The sequence below is a fragment of the Abramis brama genome (genome assembly GCF_963993115.1).
Source record: "Abramis brama genome assembly, chromosome: 15".
NCBI classification, from domain to species: domain Eukaryota; kingdom Metazoa; phylum Chordata; class Actinopteri; order Cypriniformes; family Leuciscidae; genus Abramis; species Abramis brama.
This window is the reverse complement of record NC_139977.1, coordinates 29,758,767-29,775,790: the sequence shown is the minus strand read 5'-3', so window position 1 is coordinate 29,775,790 and position 17,024 is coordinate 29,758,767. Positions and strand designations below refer to the sequence as shown.

Genomic DNA, 17,024 nt, shown 5'->3' with positions numbered 1-17,024 from the left:
GTATGAATGCCCTACCCCTGACCCCTGACCCCGCACCTAAACCTACCCATAACTGAGGTTTAGACAAATCGTACAAATTCATACGAATTAGCCTCGTTGTACTCACTCGTACGAACTGGAACATGAAAGTTATGGTTCTGTTTAAACATGTTGTTACATACAGGTCATACAGGAAGTCATACAGGTTTTGAATGACATGAGGGTGAGTAAATGATGACAGAATCTTCATTTTTGGGTCAACTATCACTATAAGAAGGTTGGTTTAAGTAGACCTATAGTACACATTGTAGTTTCCATATTAATCCGTTATTTGTCATTAAAGGGACACCAGGCAAGTCTGAGTGTTTTTTCTCTACGTAGCTCCCCCTAGTTTTCTGGTAGTAAATGCTTTCAAACACTCTGTCGTAAAAACGAACTGTTGTCCCCCCCCCCCCCTCGCCACGAGCAACCCAGCTGATCAGCTGTCAACCCAGCTGAGCAGAGGAACAGGGTATTTCAAAACCAGTTAGGTCTACCGAGGCAAGTAAAGCAATATTTTCTTTCCAACTGATGGCGATTTTTTATTTTTTTTATTTTATTGTGTTGTCATGCATACTATTATTTTTACCGGGAACGAACAATATGAACGAGGCGAACTACTGCTTTGGTGTTTGTTTGTTTTTGGGAGAATGGGCATGAGCATAAATATATATATATATATATATATATATATATATATATATATATATCGGAGGCTAATATTTGTCTAAAGTTATATTAGTAAGGTCTATAAGTTAATCTGGTAGAATGACGGTTTACCTTTGCTTGTCTAAGAAAACATCAGAACGTATTTTCTAGCTTGATCATGATATGTGCAACATGTTTATTGCCTATTATCAGACGCGTTGACTTAGTGACATAAAATAAAAGTGTAAGTGACACAAATAAAACCGACAGAGGAACGGCCAAACAACTACAGAAATCAAACGTGTTTGCTAATGACAATGCTAACATCAAAGTTATAGTATCTAGCGTACTAGTAAGCCCGTAACAGACAGCGATCATAATAAAAACCTTTACAGACAATAGCAAACATCCTGAGGTCGCAATTACTTGAAATTTAAATATTAAACACAGTTTATTCCAAAGATACTTACAAGTGCAACAGCAGGATCAGCATCCGTTTTGCAGGCTTCTGTTTCTCTCAGTTCTCCCCATTCTGAAAAAGCCGGTCCGATATTTACTCGAGTCTGACTTCTTGCTCGGTCAGTCTCCCGTTTCCTCTTTCATTGGTCCTCCGACAAAGATTTCCTAACTTTCTGCATCTTTTTTACAGCCTCAGCCATAACTCAATCTATCATTGCCCTTTGCTTATAACTAGCCGGTGCTTGAATGGGGGCGTGTACGTGTGCAGTGCCGTCAAGCAATTCGTTACATCGCGAGACCTGATATCACGCGATACTTCCTGACGCCGACCCGCCGGCCCAAAGTTGCAAGTGAGTTTTTTCCGCCCTCGGGCACCAGGGGGGTGCGAAACCACCACCATTCAACTCGAAATAAGTAATATAACCATTCCACTGACTCCAAAGCTGTTCAGTTAAGGTTAAAAAGTTACCTAGAGCACCTTTAACTGGCAAGTAAATGTTGTAAGCTGTAGTTTGTTTCTTTCTTTTTTTAATTTTCTCATGAGGATCCTCCCCTTTTGATAAACTATAAAATGGCACTGAAACAGACACATTATTTCATTCTCCTCCTGATCAAAGATGGATCTGCAAATCTCAGTTTTTCTCCTGTTCATTCTCTTCACTGCAGGTACGAAGACAAATAGTGTTTGTGATGTTCTTGATTACAAATACAGATCATTAGATGTCCTCTGTCTCACTGCATCTCTGTTTTATTCCTAAAGGACATTCTCTCGACTGTTATCAGTGCTCGAGTTTGACGGGTTCTTGTGCAGGACAAACAGTTAAAACATGTCCCAGTGGATCTACTCAGTGCTTGAGTGCAACAGGAACAGATATGGCACAAGTTGGTAAGTCCAATATGATTGAAATCTTCTGTTATATTTTACTGATAAAGATGCTGCTGTTATTTACTTGTTTTTCCAGCAGAATGAAAAATTTCAGTCACAATATATTTATTCTACATAGATTTCTGATATTTAATTTGTTTTCTCTCAGATTGTTATGATTTGTTTTTTATTTATTTATTAAAATGAAATAAAGTTGTAAATACATTTTCCAGTTTAATTGGTCTTTCTGTCTCATTCATGATCTTTAGGGGGCATTAGTTCTACAGTGAAGTATAAAGATTGTGATGGTGCTGGTGCTGATGCCTGTCAAAGTCTGTCCTATAATTTCGGCATTCAAAGGATGACTTATTCCTGCTGTAGCACAAACCTGTGTAATGCTCAAGATGCAGGTATTTGTATTTTACTTCAATGATCATGTGCAAATAACTTCTGTAAAGTCAACACTCATTTTACTTCCAAATGACATTCAGCTTGTCTGTGGTGAACTGACTGAATGGAGCCACAAATGGAGTGTTGTTGCATTATATATTTTGTAAAATAAAATAAAATAATATTCGTTTTCCCTCTGTATATCCTGCCCCAACTGGAAAGAAATGTTACTATTGTGGTGAAGATCAGAGCTGCTCAAACACAGTGGACTGTTCAGGGACTGAAGATCGCTGCATTGAAATAACAGGTGAGGATCTGGAAACGGAAGAAGATTAAAGTCATTATCATTTAAACTCTCTTATAGGTTTAAACATTTGACACAGATCACATATATCAATGTCCAGCTTATACTGAATCAGCCTTTGTTTTCTCTCTTTTCATCAGTGACTTCTGGAAATCAGTCATTTGTAAAAGGCTGTGTCTCTAAATCTATTTGTGACGCCACAACATCAAGCGTTAACGGGAACTTCACATGTTGTGCGGGGAACCTGTGTAACGGGGCTCAGAGTGTCACCCAGAGCTTCCTGTTCCTCTGCTGTTCTCTGCTCTCCTACTTCATGATGCACTGAATACAGCAGATCTTCACATTCTACAATCACACACACTGTATTGAATACATGTATATAGCTTTTCTCTGTACTATCCTTCGTGTTCTGATGTGATTTTTTTGCTGTGAAATTCTAATGTGACAATTTATGAAATAACCTTGTTCCTGTGGTCATATTTAATTAAGCTTTTTTAAAGAAGTTCAAAAGTTCCAATAATATTTCATTTCCTAAAAAAATTAATGAATCAACTTTGTTCAGAAGAAAAATGTTTGATAATTATTTAATTATTTAAAGAAGGAAAAATGTATCATTTCTCTTTTTGTTCCCTTTACTTATTTTGCACTGTTCTTTCCTTTTTATCATTATCATTTTGTTCACAAAGCAGGTGACAATAAAGTACAAAAAACAGTAACTGTGTTGGCACCTGCTCTGAGAGAATTTGAATGACTCAAAAGTACGAATAAAAGTTCTACTTCTGATTAGGATCATGCAACATCCTAAAATATTTAAAGTCCCCATGAAATCAAAATGTAGTTTTTTTGGCTTTTAGTATGAATATGTTAGCCTTAAGGTTATCTATATGCTAGTGAGCTCCAAAACAATGACAAAATTTGCATTTAGAAGATACAAGCGTTCAAAACTTACATGCTCTCACTTCCGTCCAATATGGATAAATGATTTTGATGATGTAACCGAAGCTATAGACTGTTGAACTCTATAGAACATAGATTCTGCTCACACCGAAATTCCCAAGTAATCATATTATATCTAAACAAAATGTGGTCAAAAATCCACCATTCTAAAAGACTGGAGTCTACGGACAGTGTTGGGGAAAGTTACTTTGAAAAGTAATGCATTACAATATTGCGTTACTTAGTTACTTTTTTAGAAAAGTAATGCGTTACGTTACTTTTTGTGTTACTTTTTTTCACCTGGGCTGCGGCTTGTTTTTTCTCATAACAAAAAAGTTATATTTTTGGGAAAATGTAAAGACCCTTTCAAAGCAAAATTGAAATAATAAGCCTCAGGCTGAAGGAAATGCAGATTCATGCATGTGCAGAGGGCGCAGCTCAACCAAACCTTTCAGCTGCTGCCATTCTGGATTAAAGAATAATAATAATAGGATACAGGAGAAAAAAAGTTTAACACTTACTTTACCAATAAAAAAAAAAATCTATAGTCATTTTTGCTTATTGTTTAACTGGATCAACGAAGGTCAGAAGCTACATTGGTCAATATAGTGAGATTATATGCATAAAAATGTATGTTTTATTTAACATATTTAGTTATTGGAGGTTTGCATAGTATTCTGATTCTGCATTTCACTGATTTTATTCATTTTGAGGAATATTGTATCTTTTTTGTGCAAGTAAGATTGGTAAATGCAGGTTTACATTTAGTCTAGAACTACAATAACCATCAGGTTTACACACAACACGGCACTTCGATTTGTCTCAACATGGGGACAAGAGAGCTGTCAGTCAATAAATGATAAAACAAAGTAACTTGCGTTACTTATTTGAAAAAGTAACTCAGTTATTTTGTTGTAAATTTAAAAAGTAATGCATTACTTTACTAGTTACTTGAAAAAGTAATCTTATTACGTAACTCAAGTCCCAACACTGTCCACAGACATGCACAGATTTCACAAACAATACAAAATCAATGCAAATTCTGAAATAGCCCTAAGCCTATACTACACCGTGTCCTAACCAGACGTGACGCGGTGCGTGAGAAAATGTCAGTTTTTCTATGTTAATTCAAGGTTTTTTGTACTAACCAGCCGCAACGGCGGTTTGCGACAATTCTGTTTTATAAACAGTTTCTATTTCAAAGTATGACAATGAAAATCTCAGGTGCAGATTATGTGCTTTATTTAACGTAAAAATAATTTAATATAAGTTTGAATATAATTTTTCATAACATTTATAGACACTGAAAACCCACTGAAAACCCACTAATTGGCTGTGCTTTTTGATTGATTTTGTCCCGTCTCGTTTGGACAAACAAATTGCTTGACACTGGAAATCTTAACGCATCGCGTCTGGTTAGGACTGTTTAAATTTGCTTTTCAAGGCTGCAATTTCTGCCAGAGGTCAACTCAAGCAACAGAACTAATGAGCAGCATCATAAGCTGTTCATTTCCCCTGTTTTGTCTGAATGCCAGCGTATGATAACTGCCACACTCTGCCATACGTAAACGCTGCATGGGAGCTACTCGATATGTCCGGCCCTATCTTCCTGTTTCAGTGGAAATTACGTCAACACACTAATAACTCAGCACGTTTCAAGGCACTTCAAAGGGCTTTTAAATGAACATTCATGATTTCAAAGAAAATAAAGTAAAAATTAACCAGTTTTAATCATTTAGTTTTAGGTCATTGCAACTCGACAGAATTGATTTGCAAATGGAATGGAAAATAATCAAAACTTGTCAGCACCAACATGTGAGCACAAGCATGTGAGCTGTAAGGTTTAAATATGTACACAAATAAATGTATTTAATTTCCTCTTACCCAGCACTAACCTGTATTAACCTGCTCAGGGGTGTGTTTCCCAAAGCCAACTGTGGTTGCACACACTGTAAAGAGTGAACATGTGCAGGAGGTATTTCTACCTGATTCTAAAAAAAAAAAAAAAACTAATTTTGTTGTGATAACCTACTACTAACAGTTTGATGTCACATAAAACAAGGGGATATTGTTTTAACTGAGTTACATTGACCCAACATACAACTTCCATTAAAGCTCAGGATGTACACATTCAACACATACGCACCTGCTCCTTGCAGAATGATGAGAAATGTGATTTGGGGTTATCAAACAAGCTGCATCAAAGTGAAATCGCAAATTGACAGCACTACTTTTCACCACAATGGTAACCACACCATTTAATAACAGAAACTCCTCTAAATGTCCTACTGAACATTAAGCATTAACAATGTTTTTTTTAATTTAACATAAACTACCAACATATTTCCCTTTACTGAAAAACACATAAAATAACACTTAATACCTAAGTTTACTCTCCTAGTGTAGCTCCTTGCAAAGCATGATGGGAACTCGTGATACATGGCCCCATCCAACCTCCCCTCAATACGGTGCAGTCGTCCTGTCCCCTTTGCAGAAAAGCATCACCAAAGAATGATGTTTCCACCTCCATGCTTCACGGTTGGGATGGTGTTCTTGGGGTTGTACTCATCCTTCTTCCTCCAAACAAGGCGAGTGGAGTTTAGACCAAAAAGCTCTATTTTTGTCTCATCAGACCACATGACCTTCTCCCATTCCTCCTCTGGATCATCCAGATGGTCATTGGCAAACTTCAGACGGGCCTGGACATGCGCTGGCTTGAGCAGGGGGACCTTGCATGCACTGCAGGATTTTAATCCATGACAGCGTAGTGTGTTACTAATGGTTTTCTTTGAGACTGTGGTCCCAGCGCTCTTCAGGTCATTGACCAGGTCCTGCCGTGTAGTTCTGGGCTGATCCCTCACCTTCCTCATGATCATTGATGCCCCACGAGGTGAGATCTTGCATGGTTCCCCAGACCAAGGGAGATTGACCGTCATCTTGAACTTCTTCCATTTTTCTAATAATTGCGCCAACAGTTGTTGCCTTCTCACCAAGCTGCTTGCCTATTGTCCTGTAGGCCATCCCAGCCTTGTGCAGGTCTACAATTTTATCCCTGATGTTCTTACACAACTCTCTGGTCTTAGAGTCTGTTTGATTGAGTGTGTGGACAGGTGTCTTTTATACAGGTAACGAGTTCAAACAGGTGCAGTTAATACAGGTAATGAGTGGAGAACAGGAGGGCTTCTTAAAGAAAAACTAACAGGTCTGTGAGAGGCGGAATTCTTACTGGTTGGTAGGTAATCAAATAATTATGCCATGCAATAAAATGCAAATTAATTATTTAAAAATCATACAATGTGATTTTATGGATTTTTGTTTTAGATTCCGTCTCTCACAGTTGAAGTGTACCTATGATAAAAAATTACTTGAATAAACTACAAGTAATAAAAACATACACTCAAAATATGCATTTCTCAGTCCTTCGCAAGTCTCTGTGGCAACAGAAATAAGACAAATCCAATCAACATCATGAATAGCACATCATTGTGCACGTAAAGTAATATAAAACAACACTATTTAAACATTATGGAATATATAAAGGCAAAATTACCATGTGCGCCTCTCAAACCATGCAGATCAGGCAATTTCTTCTCAAACTACATGTCGTTTCTCTGCAACCATGTTCGTTCTGACCCAAATGACACAGCCCCGCTCCAAACTCTGAACCGGGTCATGTGACATCACGTTTTCTACGTAAATCTTACTTAAAGAACCCCTAACTTTAAACAACTCAAAGGGCATACATTATAAATATCGGCTTCTGAATATCACAGTTGTTTTTTAGATTGACTGAACTCAAATTGACATTAAATTTATAACAAAAACATAAATACACATCTCAACAAAACATGTCCTTTGACAGTTACAGTTAGGCTATACATTAAGTTGCTCAAGCAAGTGGCAAAACACTTAAAAGGGGTAGTTGATTATGATTTCACTTTACTAACTCTAGTTAGTGTATAATGTTGCTGTTTGAGCATAAACAACATCTACAAAGTTACAACTCTCAGAGTTCAAAGCTAAGGGAGTTTTTTTTTTTTAAAGAAATTGCTTTTAACGGACTACAACAAATGGATGGTAGGGACTGCACAAGCTTCCTCCCGTGTTAGTGACATCACAAACCTTAAAATTTACATAAACCCCGCCCCCGGGAATGCATTTATAGATTATCATGACAGAATATGCTAATCAATGACTAAAAGATAACTACACATAAGCTACTACATAAATTCATCAACTAACCATTCAGAAATGTCCTGATGCATTCTACATGTTGTTACTTCTTGAGTCTCTCCATCATTGACTGCGGTTTGAACATAAAAGGTTAAAAGTTTTTGAAATTTTAGTGCATGTATGTGTGAGGTAAAAGGACATGAGCTGTTGAGCTCCGCCCATTGTGCCGGAGTGGCAGTTCATTTGCATTTAAAGGGACAGACACAAAAATGGTGCATTTTTGCTCACCCTCAAAAAGTGACAATTTGCTATATAAAAATATCTGTGGGGTATTTTGCGCTAAAACTTCAGATACACACTCTGGGGACATCAAAAACTTATTTTACATCTTGTGAAAAGGGCATTATACCACCCATTTTAACATGTTGGCCTACCTTCTTGTGTTAGTCACAAACATTTACAACTGACAAAAACTCTCATGCCTTTTCTTTTGCATTTAAATCTTTATACAAGTAATCTTGCAGTTCATAAAGAACTTGTTTTTCCACCTCCACGAAGGGATGATTGTCTGAGTTTGATTAGGCTGTGCAATTATGGTGAAATTTAGGGAGGCACCGATACCGATACCAGTTTTTCTCAACTGCTTACATAAGACGTCACTAACTATGTTTACGCAAAGAAAGGCGTTTTTACATAATTTTGTGTGATACCAGTATCAGTATTGGGCCCGAAACTGCGCTTGTGTACATGCTCTGATTTTACTGATTTTACTGTACACCACGCAGCGTGTACAGTACTAAAGTGTCTGTGACAAAGAAACAGACAACAGAGTGAAAAGAGAGCAAAATGGATTATCAGAGAAGGATTTATATGAAGTAAATGTATATAATTAATAGAATGTTAAACAAATTAAATATTTACACTTATAGCTGGTGTGCGCACGCTGATAAGCAAAACGTGGAGTGGATTGAGTGCACAGCAGCAGAGACGCGCGAGTTTGTCGAGCACACAACCCCTTTTTCACAGACATTACAAGTTTGTAGTTCGGTCAGATATGTCAATAGCCAAGAAAGTAAATCAAGGCACATATTATGAATGTTAACTAATGATAAAGAGAGACCGCACACACTTCTGTTGAATGCACTTTGCTGATCATTAACTGCACATATGCGTCATTTGGATTAAAACTAAATCTAAAGAAAGAAAGGCACATCTAGACAGCGCTTGAATACTGAATTGAATTCTCTTTCATGTGTTCCTGCACTTGAACTGACATATTAACACAAAATTATGTAAAAATGCCTGTCTTTGCAAGTAACATAGTAAACGTGATGCCTTAAGTGAACGTAAACAGATATAATGTACATGTAACACTAACAGTATTGGATATGTGCAATCAGTCTCAAAGGAGCAGCTTAATAAACCTGCAGCTGTGTTTTTAATATTAATCAAACAACAAACGACAAATAAATCACTCGCTGCTCTTGACTGAATGACTTTTGTAAATTCATCTATATTTAAGTTATACAATGAAAACAATGCATTGTTGTTTTACATTTGATTACTGTATTCAAATGAAACAACTGTTACCTGAAAACCTGAATAGCACTTTTTTTCATTTAATCTTCTTGTTCTATTGAGCCCTGCTGAAGAAGCTCTAAATATGCCCTGTGCTATAAATAAAAGATAAAATATGATAGAGCAATAGAATGAACAGTGAAAGCAACAGAAGCTTGTACAATGCATCTTATTTACACATGCTTAAACACAGCATCAGAAATGAAGACCTAATGCTCCAAACATTAGTATAAAGCCTCTACTTCTGCAACAACAGCAGCTCAAAATGATTGAAAAAAATATCTTAAACAAAGACTGAAACAACTAATAAGCATTTTTAAGTAGCAGATCAAATATTGAGAAATAGCTGAATCCAATCTCAGTCGGAGGCATAGTCAGGTTTTTAAAGTTTTGTCCATTACTTGGACATACACAGAAAATATGACTCTTTGAATTGGTGTTGTTCAATTTGGATGCAGAGCAACTCAGAAGCAGAGAGAGAGAGAAAATAGTGTCTGGGCGAGAGAGAGGAACCAATGTTGAATGAGAGGAATAGTTGAAGGAGGAGAGGAGTAGTTGGATCAGGACAAGGGAGAAGAAGAGGTATGGGAGAGAAATGTGTGTTGTGTTTCCCCTTACACATGTGGAACATTTGAAAGCTTTTTCCCGCCATGGATTAGAAAATAAAAAAGGTAATTGTAACTTTTTTCCTCTCAATTCCTAGTTTAAAAAGTCACAATTGCCTTTATACTTTTTCATTCTGTGGTCAGAAAAAAAGCTTCCATATAGAAACCAAAGGCCATGGTTTGTTGTTGATCAATAGCAATTTCATGTTTTCATTTCAGTAAAAGCTTAATTTAAAGCTATTACTACTATTCCAGTACTACTGTTCCATCTATGCAGAATATGCGGTCTGTGTAGGGCACTAACTATGGGGGCACCATCCCACCCTCTATGGGGGCACCATCAATACCCCACACCACCCCCAGAAAGAGATTTCAAACAAGGGGGCAGTTGAAGTTCTGCATAGGGCTGCTCTGAGCAATTGTTAGTTTTTTTTTTCTACTGTACATTCTATAAAGTAGTGCCCCATTCACTTTTAGATAGTATGTTGCTAAGAATGCACATATTTAACACTTATTATAAAAACAATGGATTTCATATTGTCTGCAGGTGTAACTGAAACATGACAAGTAATGTAGTTTTCGTAATGCCATCAACTGTTAGTATTTTGACAGTCATTGCGCTATGATTGACGGATTTAGTTAAGGTTAAAGCGAGGTTAAAGCACGCAAGCAGACCATATACCGGGAAAAAGTGTACGTGCGTTGTGGACTGGCCTGTGATAACTGCGTTGGGCTGAAACTAGCAAAAAAACACTTGTGTCGCGCCTGGTGCCGCACTGCGCCAGGTGTATGATAGGGCCCTTAATGTTCATGTTGGATAGAAAACTAGTGCTCATGTTTTGACAGATTGATTCACTTTTGAATCAGGTTTGTTGTGTTTAAATAGAGTTAGTATATGTACTAACTATTTGGCCAACTATGTGATATAGGTGTCTTTAAGGGTACTTTAAGTTATTATAAACGCTTGTTAGCTTTTGTAAAAAAATAAAATAAAAAAAAACTGTGAATTAGTTCATTTCATCTATAAAGCAGTTCTCCAAAAAAAAAAAAAATTGTCCAGCTCTGTTCAGTTCTCATACAACATCTCCAGCCCCACAGAGATGGTCTTCAGTCCCATCAGCTTTGCCCTGGTGCCCTGCCCTGCCGGTTCCACCCTGGCCGTGGAAAATGATCAAACTCCAAAAAATAAATAAAAATTAAAACTGAAAGCAGCATTTATCGGGGTTCAAGCAGTTAAGGCCTTTAAGCACAAAAGCATCAAAAGTTATTAAGTTTTATTTAGCAAGCATGTAACCACTGACATAATAGATGGAAAATACCATTTACAGCCAATACAGGCAATGTACCATAGGAAATATATGGTTTTAAAGCTTTTTATCATATATAGCGCCACCTATGGTCCGATCTCCATAGAATTTTGCATGCTTGTTAATGATGTTATGTCACATATGCTCACCAGTTTTTGTGAAGTTCTGATTTTTCCTTTAGGATTTATAGGCTTTTGAGTGTATTTTGTCACGCCCCTTTTCTAAATGACCCTGTTACAGCCACCCAAATGCAAAAGTTCAACTTTTTTTCGATAATTATTGATCTAGAGAGTCCAGAGAATTGTCCTAGACTGGTTTGGTTCCGATCGGGCGAAAAACCAGGGACTAGTTCGCAAAAGTAGGTTTTGGACAAAATTCGACATAGGGGAAAATACCCATTTTGTCCGCCTTGAGCCAGGGATTACAGTGGTGTAAGACACTTGAGTCTAGGACAAACGGTCTAAGAGCTATGAGCGATGTTGTACTTTTGGTTGCTGTAGCGCCACCTATGGGCCAATCGGGGTCATACTCTGATAGGTTGTCCCCAAATTGAGGCCTACCATCTGGCCAGGTTTCAAGTCTCTAGGCCTTACGGTTTGGCCTGCACGATGCGTTTTACAAATCCTTACAATTACAATAGGGTTTCAGCATTTCATGCTTGAACCCCTAATAAATGCTACAAACAAGAATATATTTGTTGCTGTCGGCGGAAACCTCGTATCTCTATATTTCATCTTTTTTAAAATCTTTTTGTTTTTTTTTAAATGAATGCTATTAGTCATCCTTTACGTCTGTAACAAATATTTAATCAATGGAAAGGATTTAAAGGGTTAGAGACTAAGCCTTGCAACATTGAATCCTCAAACTGTCGGTCAAACCTCATAACTCCATAACTCTATCATGAATGAAGTGCTGCGCACAGTTTGGACCGTGTCTGCTTTTTTGCAGTGCAAAGGTAATAAAGAACCGTTTGTTTGAGTACAGCGTTTTCTTTACACAAGAAACACATTGTGTCTAAAAAGGCTAATGTTGTTTGCTTTTAAAGGGCGGAGAAGAGTACTGTTTTAAATATCCTGTGCATAGCGCTTCATCTTTTATATCATGAGATTTTGGCCAAATGTATTCAACAACAAGAAAAACTGAGCGCCCATTTAGCTACAATAAACTTTATAACCTGTAAGTTGATGAAAAAATAATGCACACTGACAGTGCACTGGCTGTTCCAGTGATGGACGAAACATATCTCTGTCATTCGCAGGTCAAAAAAATCAATATTATAATGACACACGCAAGACTAAAACCACAATAAATATCAATTTGGACAACTTTGTGTTTAAAAAAATACGAGGTTTCCGCCCGACAGCAATGATAAGTAAATTTGTTTTATCATCACCAACAACATCATAGCTACCTAGATGACCATTCCTTTGTTGTGACCTTGTTGAGAGGTGTCCTGTTCAATCCAGTCCAATTGTGTTTCCCTTCCCATTCTACCATACAGCCTGAGACTTCCCTGCGTGCTAGTTCCTGGCAGCTGAACCGGTTCGGCACCCTTGAGCCTAAAGCAGTGTTTCCCAACTCTGTTCCTGGAGGCACACCAACAGTACATTTTCGAACTCTTACTAGTCACTGGCATCAGATATCTGGGTCATTGTGCCCTTGTCTGGTCTTCACCATAACCATCAAAAATGTAAGAGTGTGCTTTTTTGTTGCATAAAATTAAACTAAAAATTTAATTTCATCCACATATTATATGCCTCAGAGCAACTATTTTTTCTGCAGCACTCATTGTTTTGTCACTACAAAACGTATTTGTGTATGTTATGTTTGCATATCACTATTGCACAAGAGTGATAAAGGTCCCTCTCGCTGCCTTGTATTTTCTTTTTAATCTCAATCTTAATGTACCACATCCATTCACACAAATGACATTGCTCAAACAACATTTAATGAAGAGAAAAATATTATTGCAGCATATGATCCTTGCAAATAATTATAATACTCTTAAAATGGAAATCTTTGGACTCCCCTTGCATCAAAACTTGGTTGAATTAAATGTTATACAAATGGAGAGTATACATTCTTTTGAGCCTAACATTCACTGTCGATTTCAACTTCATTGTCGAATTTGTGTGAATCCGTACGAATGTCCTACCCCTGACCCCTGACCCCGCACCTAAACCTACCCATAACTGAGGTTTAGACAAATCGCACAAATTCATACAAATTAGCCACCTTGTACTCACTCGTACGAATTGGGAGATAGCGTTGCGCATCTTTATGTAAAGTTCTTAAACTTTTTCTCTATGCTTGGTTAATGTTTGCCCACTTTTTTTAGTTCTTAAATTTGTTCATTCATTCTGATGTTATCCATCATTTGCTATTATTCTTGCTTTTGTAGGCTACTCCTTGCTTTTTTGTGTTAGCCTAAAATAAGATGACGATGAATAAAGAAAAATAAATAAAGAGAAATAGTATATTTTACCTAGGCTCCAGCATCCCCGATCAGACAAGCTGCTTGGAAAATGCATGGATATTATATTTTTACTGTTTTGAACCAGACAAAAAAATCATTCATATAATATTTTCCTCAAGAGATAATTACTATTCAGCTAATTTTAGTCATGTGCTTGAGATTGTGATGATCATGATAACTCCCCTCATCGTTCATGATTTCAGAGAACATGAAAGTTGTGGTTCCCTTTCAGTCGAGAACGTTTGATATAGTCGACGTCGACTGAATGGGACTACGTCCTCCATTCCCTCCTTCAGGGAACGGTGGGTTGCATACGCAACCAGGACGTTCTGTTTAAACATGTTATTACATACAGGTCATACAGGTTTTGAATGACATGAGGGTGAGTAAATGATGACAGAATCTTCATTTTTGGGTAAACTATCACTATAAGAAGGTTGGTTTAAGTAGACCTATAGTACACATTGTAGTTTTCATATTAATCCGTTATTTGTCATTAACTGGCAAGTAAATGTTGTAAGCTGAAGTTTGTTTGTTTCTTTTTTTAATTTTCTCATGAAGATCCTCCCCTTTTGATAAACTATAAAATGACACTGAAACAGACACATTATTTCACTCTCCTCCTGATCAAAGATGGATCTGCAAATCTCAGTTTTTCTCCTGTTCATTCTCTTCACTGCAGGTACGAAGACAAATAGTGTTTGTGATGTTCTTGATTACAAATACAGATCATTAGATGTCCTCTGTCTCACTGCATCTCTGTTTTATTCCTAAAGGACATTCTCTCGACTGTTATCAGTGCTCGAGTTTGACGGGTTCTTGTGCAGGACAAACAATTAAAACATGTCCCATTGGATCTACTCAGTGCTCGAGTACAACAGCAATGGCACAAGTTGGTAAGTCCAATATGATTGAAATTTACTGTTATATTTTACTGATAAAGATGCTGCTATTATTTACTTGTTTTTCCAGCAGAATTTAAAATTTCAGTCACAACATATTCTACACAGATTTCTGATATTTAATTTGTTTTCTCTCAGATTGTTATGATTTGTTTTTAAAAAATTGTTTAAAATGAAATAAAGTTGTAAATACATTTTCCAGTTTAATTGGTCTTTCTGTCTCATTCATGATCTTTAGGGGGCATTAGTTCTACAGGGAAGTCTAAAGATTGTGATGGTGCTGGTGCTGCTGCTTGTCAAAGTGTTTCCATAAATCTCGGCATTGTAAGGTCGACTTCTACCTGCTGTAGCACAAACCTGTGTAATGCTCAAGATGCAGGTATTTGTATTTTACTTCAATGATCACGTGCAAATAACTTCTGTAAAGTTTTTTACTTTTTTTACTTACTCATTTTACTTCCAAATGACATTCAACTTCTCTGTGGTGAACTGACTAAATGGAGCCGCTAAAGGAGTGTTGTTGCATTAGATATTGCATATATTATTATATATCCCTCTGTAGATCCCGTCCCAACTGGAAAGAAGTGTTACTATTGTGATGATAAGAGCTGCTCAAACACAGTGAGCTGTTCAGGGACTGAAGATCGCTGCATTAAAGCAACAGGTGAGGATCTGGAAACGGAAGAAGATTAAAGTCATTATCATTTAAACTCTCTTAGGTTTAAACATTTGACACAGATCACATATACCAATGTCCAGCTTAGACTGAACCAACCTTTGTTTTCTTTCTTTTCATCAGGGACTATTGAAGGTCAGTCAGCTGTTGTAAAAGGCTGTGCGTCTAAATCAGTTTGTGACGCCACATCATCAGTTAGAGGTATTGAAAGCCTCTCATGTTGTGAGGGGAACCTGTGTAACGGGGCTCAGAGTGTCACCCAGAGCTTCCTGTTCCTCTGCTGTTCTCTGCTCTCCTACTTCATGATGCACTGAATACAGCAGATCTTCACATTCTACAATCAGACACACTGTATTGAACACATGTATATAGCTTGTGTTTTCTCTGTCCTTGCTGTTCTGATGTGATTTTTTTGCTGTGAAATTCTAATGTGACAATTTATGAAATAAAACTACTACACCTTGTTCCTGTGGTCATATTTAATAAAGCTTTTTTAAAGAAGTTCAAAAGTTCCAATAATATTTAATTTCTTACAAAAATAAATAAATCAACTTTGTTCAGAAGAAAAATGTATGATAATTATTTAATTATTTAAAGAAGGAAAAATGTATCGTTTCCCTTTTTGTTCCCTTTACTTATTTTGCATTGTTCTTTCCTTTTATCATTATCATTATGTTCACAAAGCAGGTGACAATAAAGTACAAAAAACAGTAACTGTGTTGGCACCTGCTCTGAGAGAATTTGAATGACTCAAAAGTACGAATAAAAGTTCTACTTCTGATTAGGATCATGCAACATCCTAAAATATTTAAAGTCCCCATGAAATCAAAATGTAGGTTTTTTGGCTTTTAGTATGAATATGTTAGCCTTAAGGTTATCTATAAGCTAGTGAGCTCCAAAACAATGCCAAAATTTGCATTTAGAAGATATAAGCGTTCAAAAATTATATGCTCTCACTTCCGTCCAATATGGATAAATGATTTTGATGACATCGCTCTGCACTTCAGACAGATTTTCTGTTCAATCAAATGCTCTCTAGAATATGAAGCTCCGCCCCTACACTATAAATAGACACTGTTGCTGTGGCTGAAATCAATCACTTGATAACTTCACACAATTACTATTTTCTTCATGGTGAATGGCACATAGTGCACTATATAGGGGGTAGGGAACGATTTAGACTGTTTAAATATGTGAAATGCTTTCCATTGGGGCAAATGAAGTCTGGTTTCACGTTAGTGTCATATATATATAGTATAGTATAGTATAGTATATAGTATATAGTATATTGAAGATATGAAATAATCATGGAACAATGAAGAGCTATCCTTAATTACAACTTGAGTCATATGGATTCATGCATTAATTGTTTCTGGCAAATACTGGAAAAACTGGAAGAGAGGGCAACTCTCTGAGAGAATAAAGGACATTAACATTTGAACTCACTCTTGTGCACCATTTGATACGCAAGTCTCACCTTAGAATCATCTTAATCTACATCTTTTTCCCTCTTCCCCCATTCCTTCTCTCTCATGCTGAGATCACCAAAATTCACCCAAGAATCTATATGCTTTAATGTGAAAAATTATCATACAGTATTACAAATGTTTGGTATCATTTGAAATGTCTCAGTGCGACTGGTACAAAGGTCTCATTCCCACAGAAGTAAACCAAAAAGTTAATAAGG

General features: G+C 36.8%; 1 protein-coding gene across 2 annotated transcripts; it reads left to right on the top strand.

Annotated features, from left to right (window-relative positions):
- The first annotated feature begins 276 nt into the window (after positions 1 to 276).
- LOC311097770 (uncharacterized protein) lies at positions 277 to 16,049 on the top strand. 2 transcript variants are annotated; one of them, XM_084137623.1, is made up of 6 exons: positions 277 to 312; positions 1,599 to 1,791; positions 14,536 to 14,655; positions 14,900 to 15,040; positions 15,224 to 15,325; positions 15,461 to 15,832. In XM_084137623.1, exons 2-6 carry the CDS (start codon positions 1,743 to 1,745, stop codon positions 15,649 to 15,651), a joined length of 603 nt encoding a protein of 200 aa, XP_083993749.1. In that variant the 5' UTR covers positions 277 to 312; positions 1,599 to 1,742; the 3' UTR covers positions 15,652 to 15,832. The 2 variants fall into 2 exon arrangements, with proteins under 2 accessions (XP_083993749.1, XP_083993748.1); XM_084137622.1 differs by lacking the exons at positions 277 to 312; positions 1,599 to 1,791 and adding an exon at positions 14,167 to 14,441 and having other exon boundaries at positions 15,461 to 16,049.
- The last annotated feature ends 975 nt before the right edge of the window (positions 16,050 to 17,024 follow it).

Coding starts and splice junctions, on each gene's coding strand:
- LOC311097770 (XM_084137622.1), top strand. CDS start 14,393: ATGGATCTGCAAATCTCAGTTTTTCTCCTGTTCATTCTCTTCACTGCA. Junction 14,656..14,899: donor AACAGCAATGGCACAAGTTG/GTAAGTCCAATA, acceptor CATGATCTTTAG/GGGGCATTAGTTCTACAGGG. Junction 15,041..15,223: donor GTGTAATGCTCAAGATGCAG/GTATTTGTATTT, acceptor ATCCCTCTGTAG/ATCCCGTCCCAACTGGAAAG.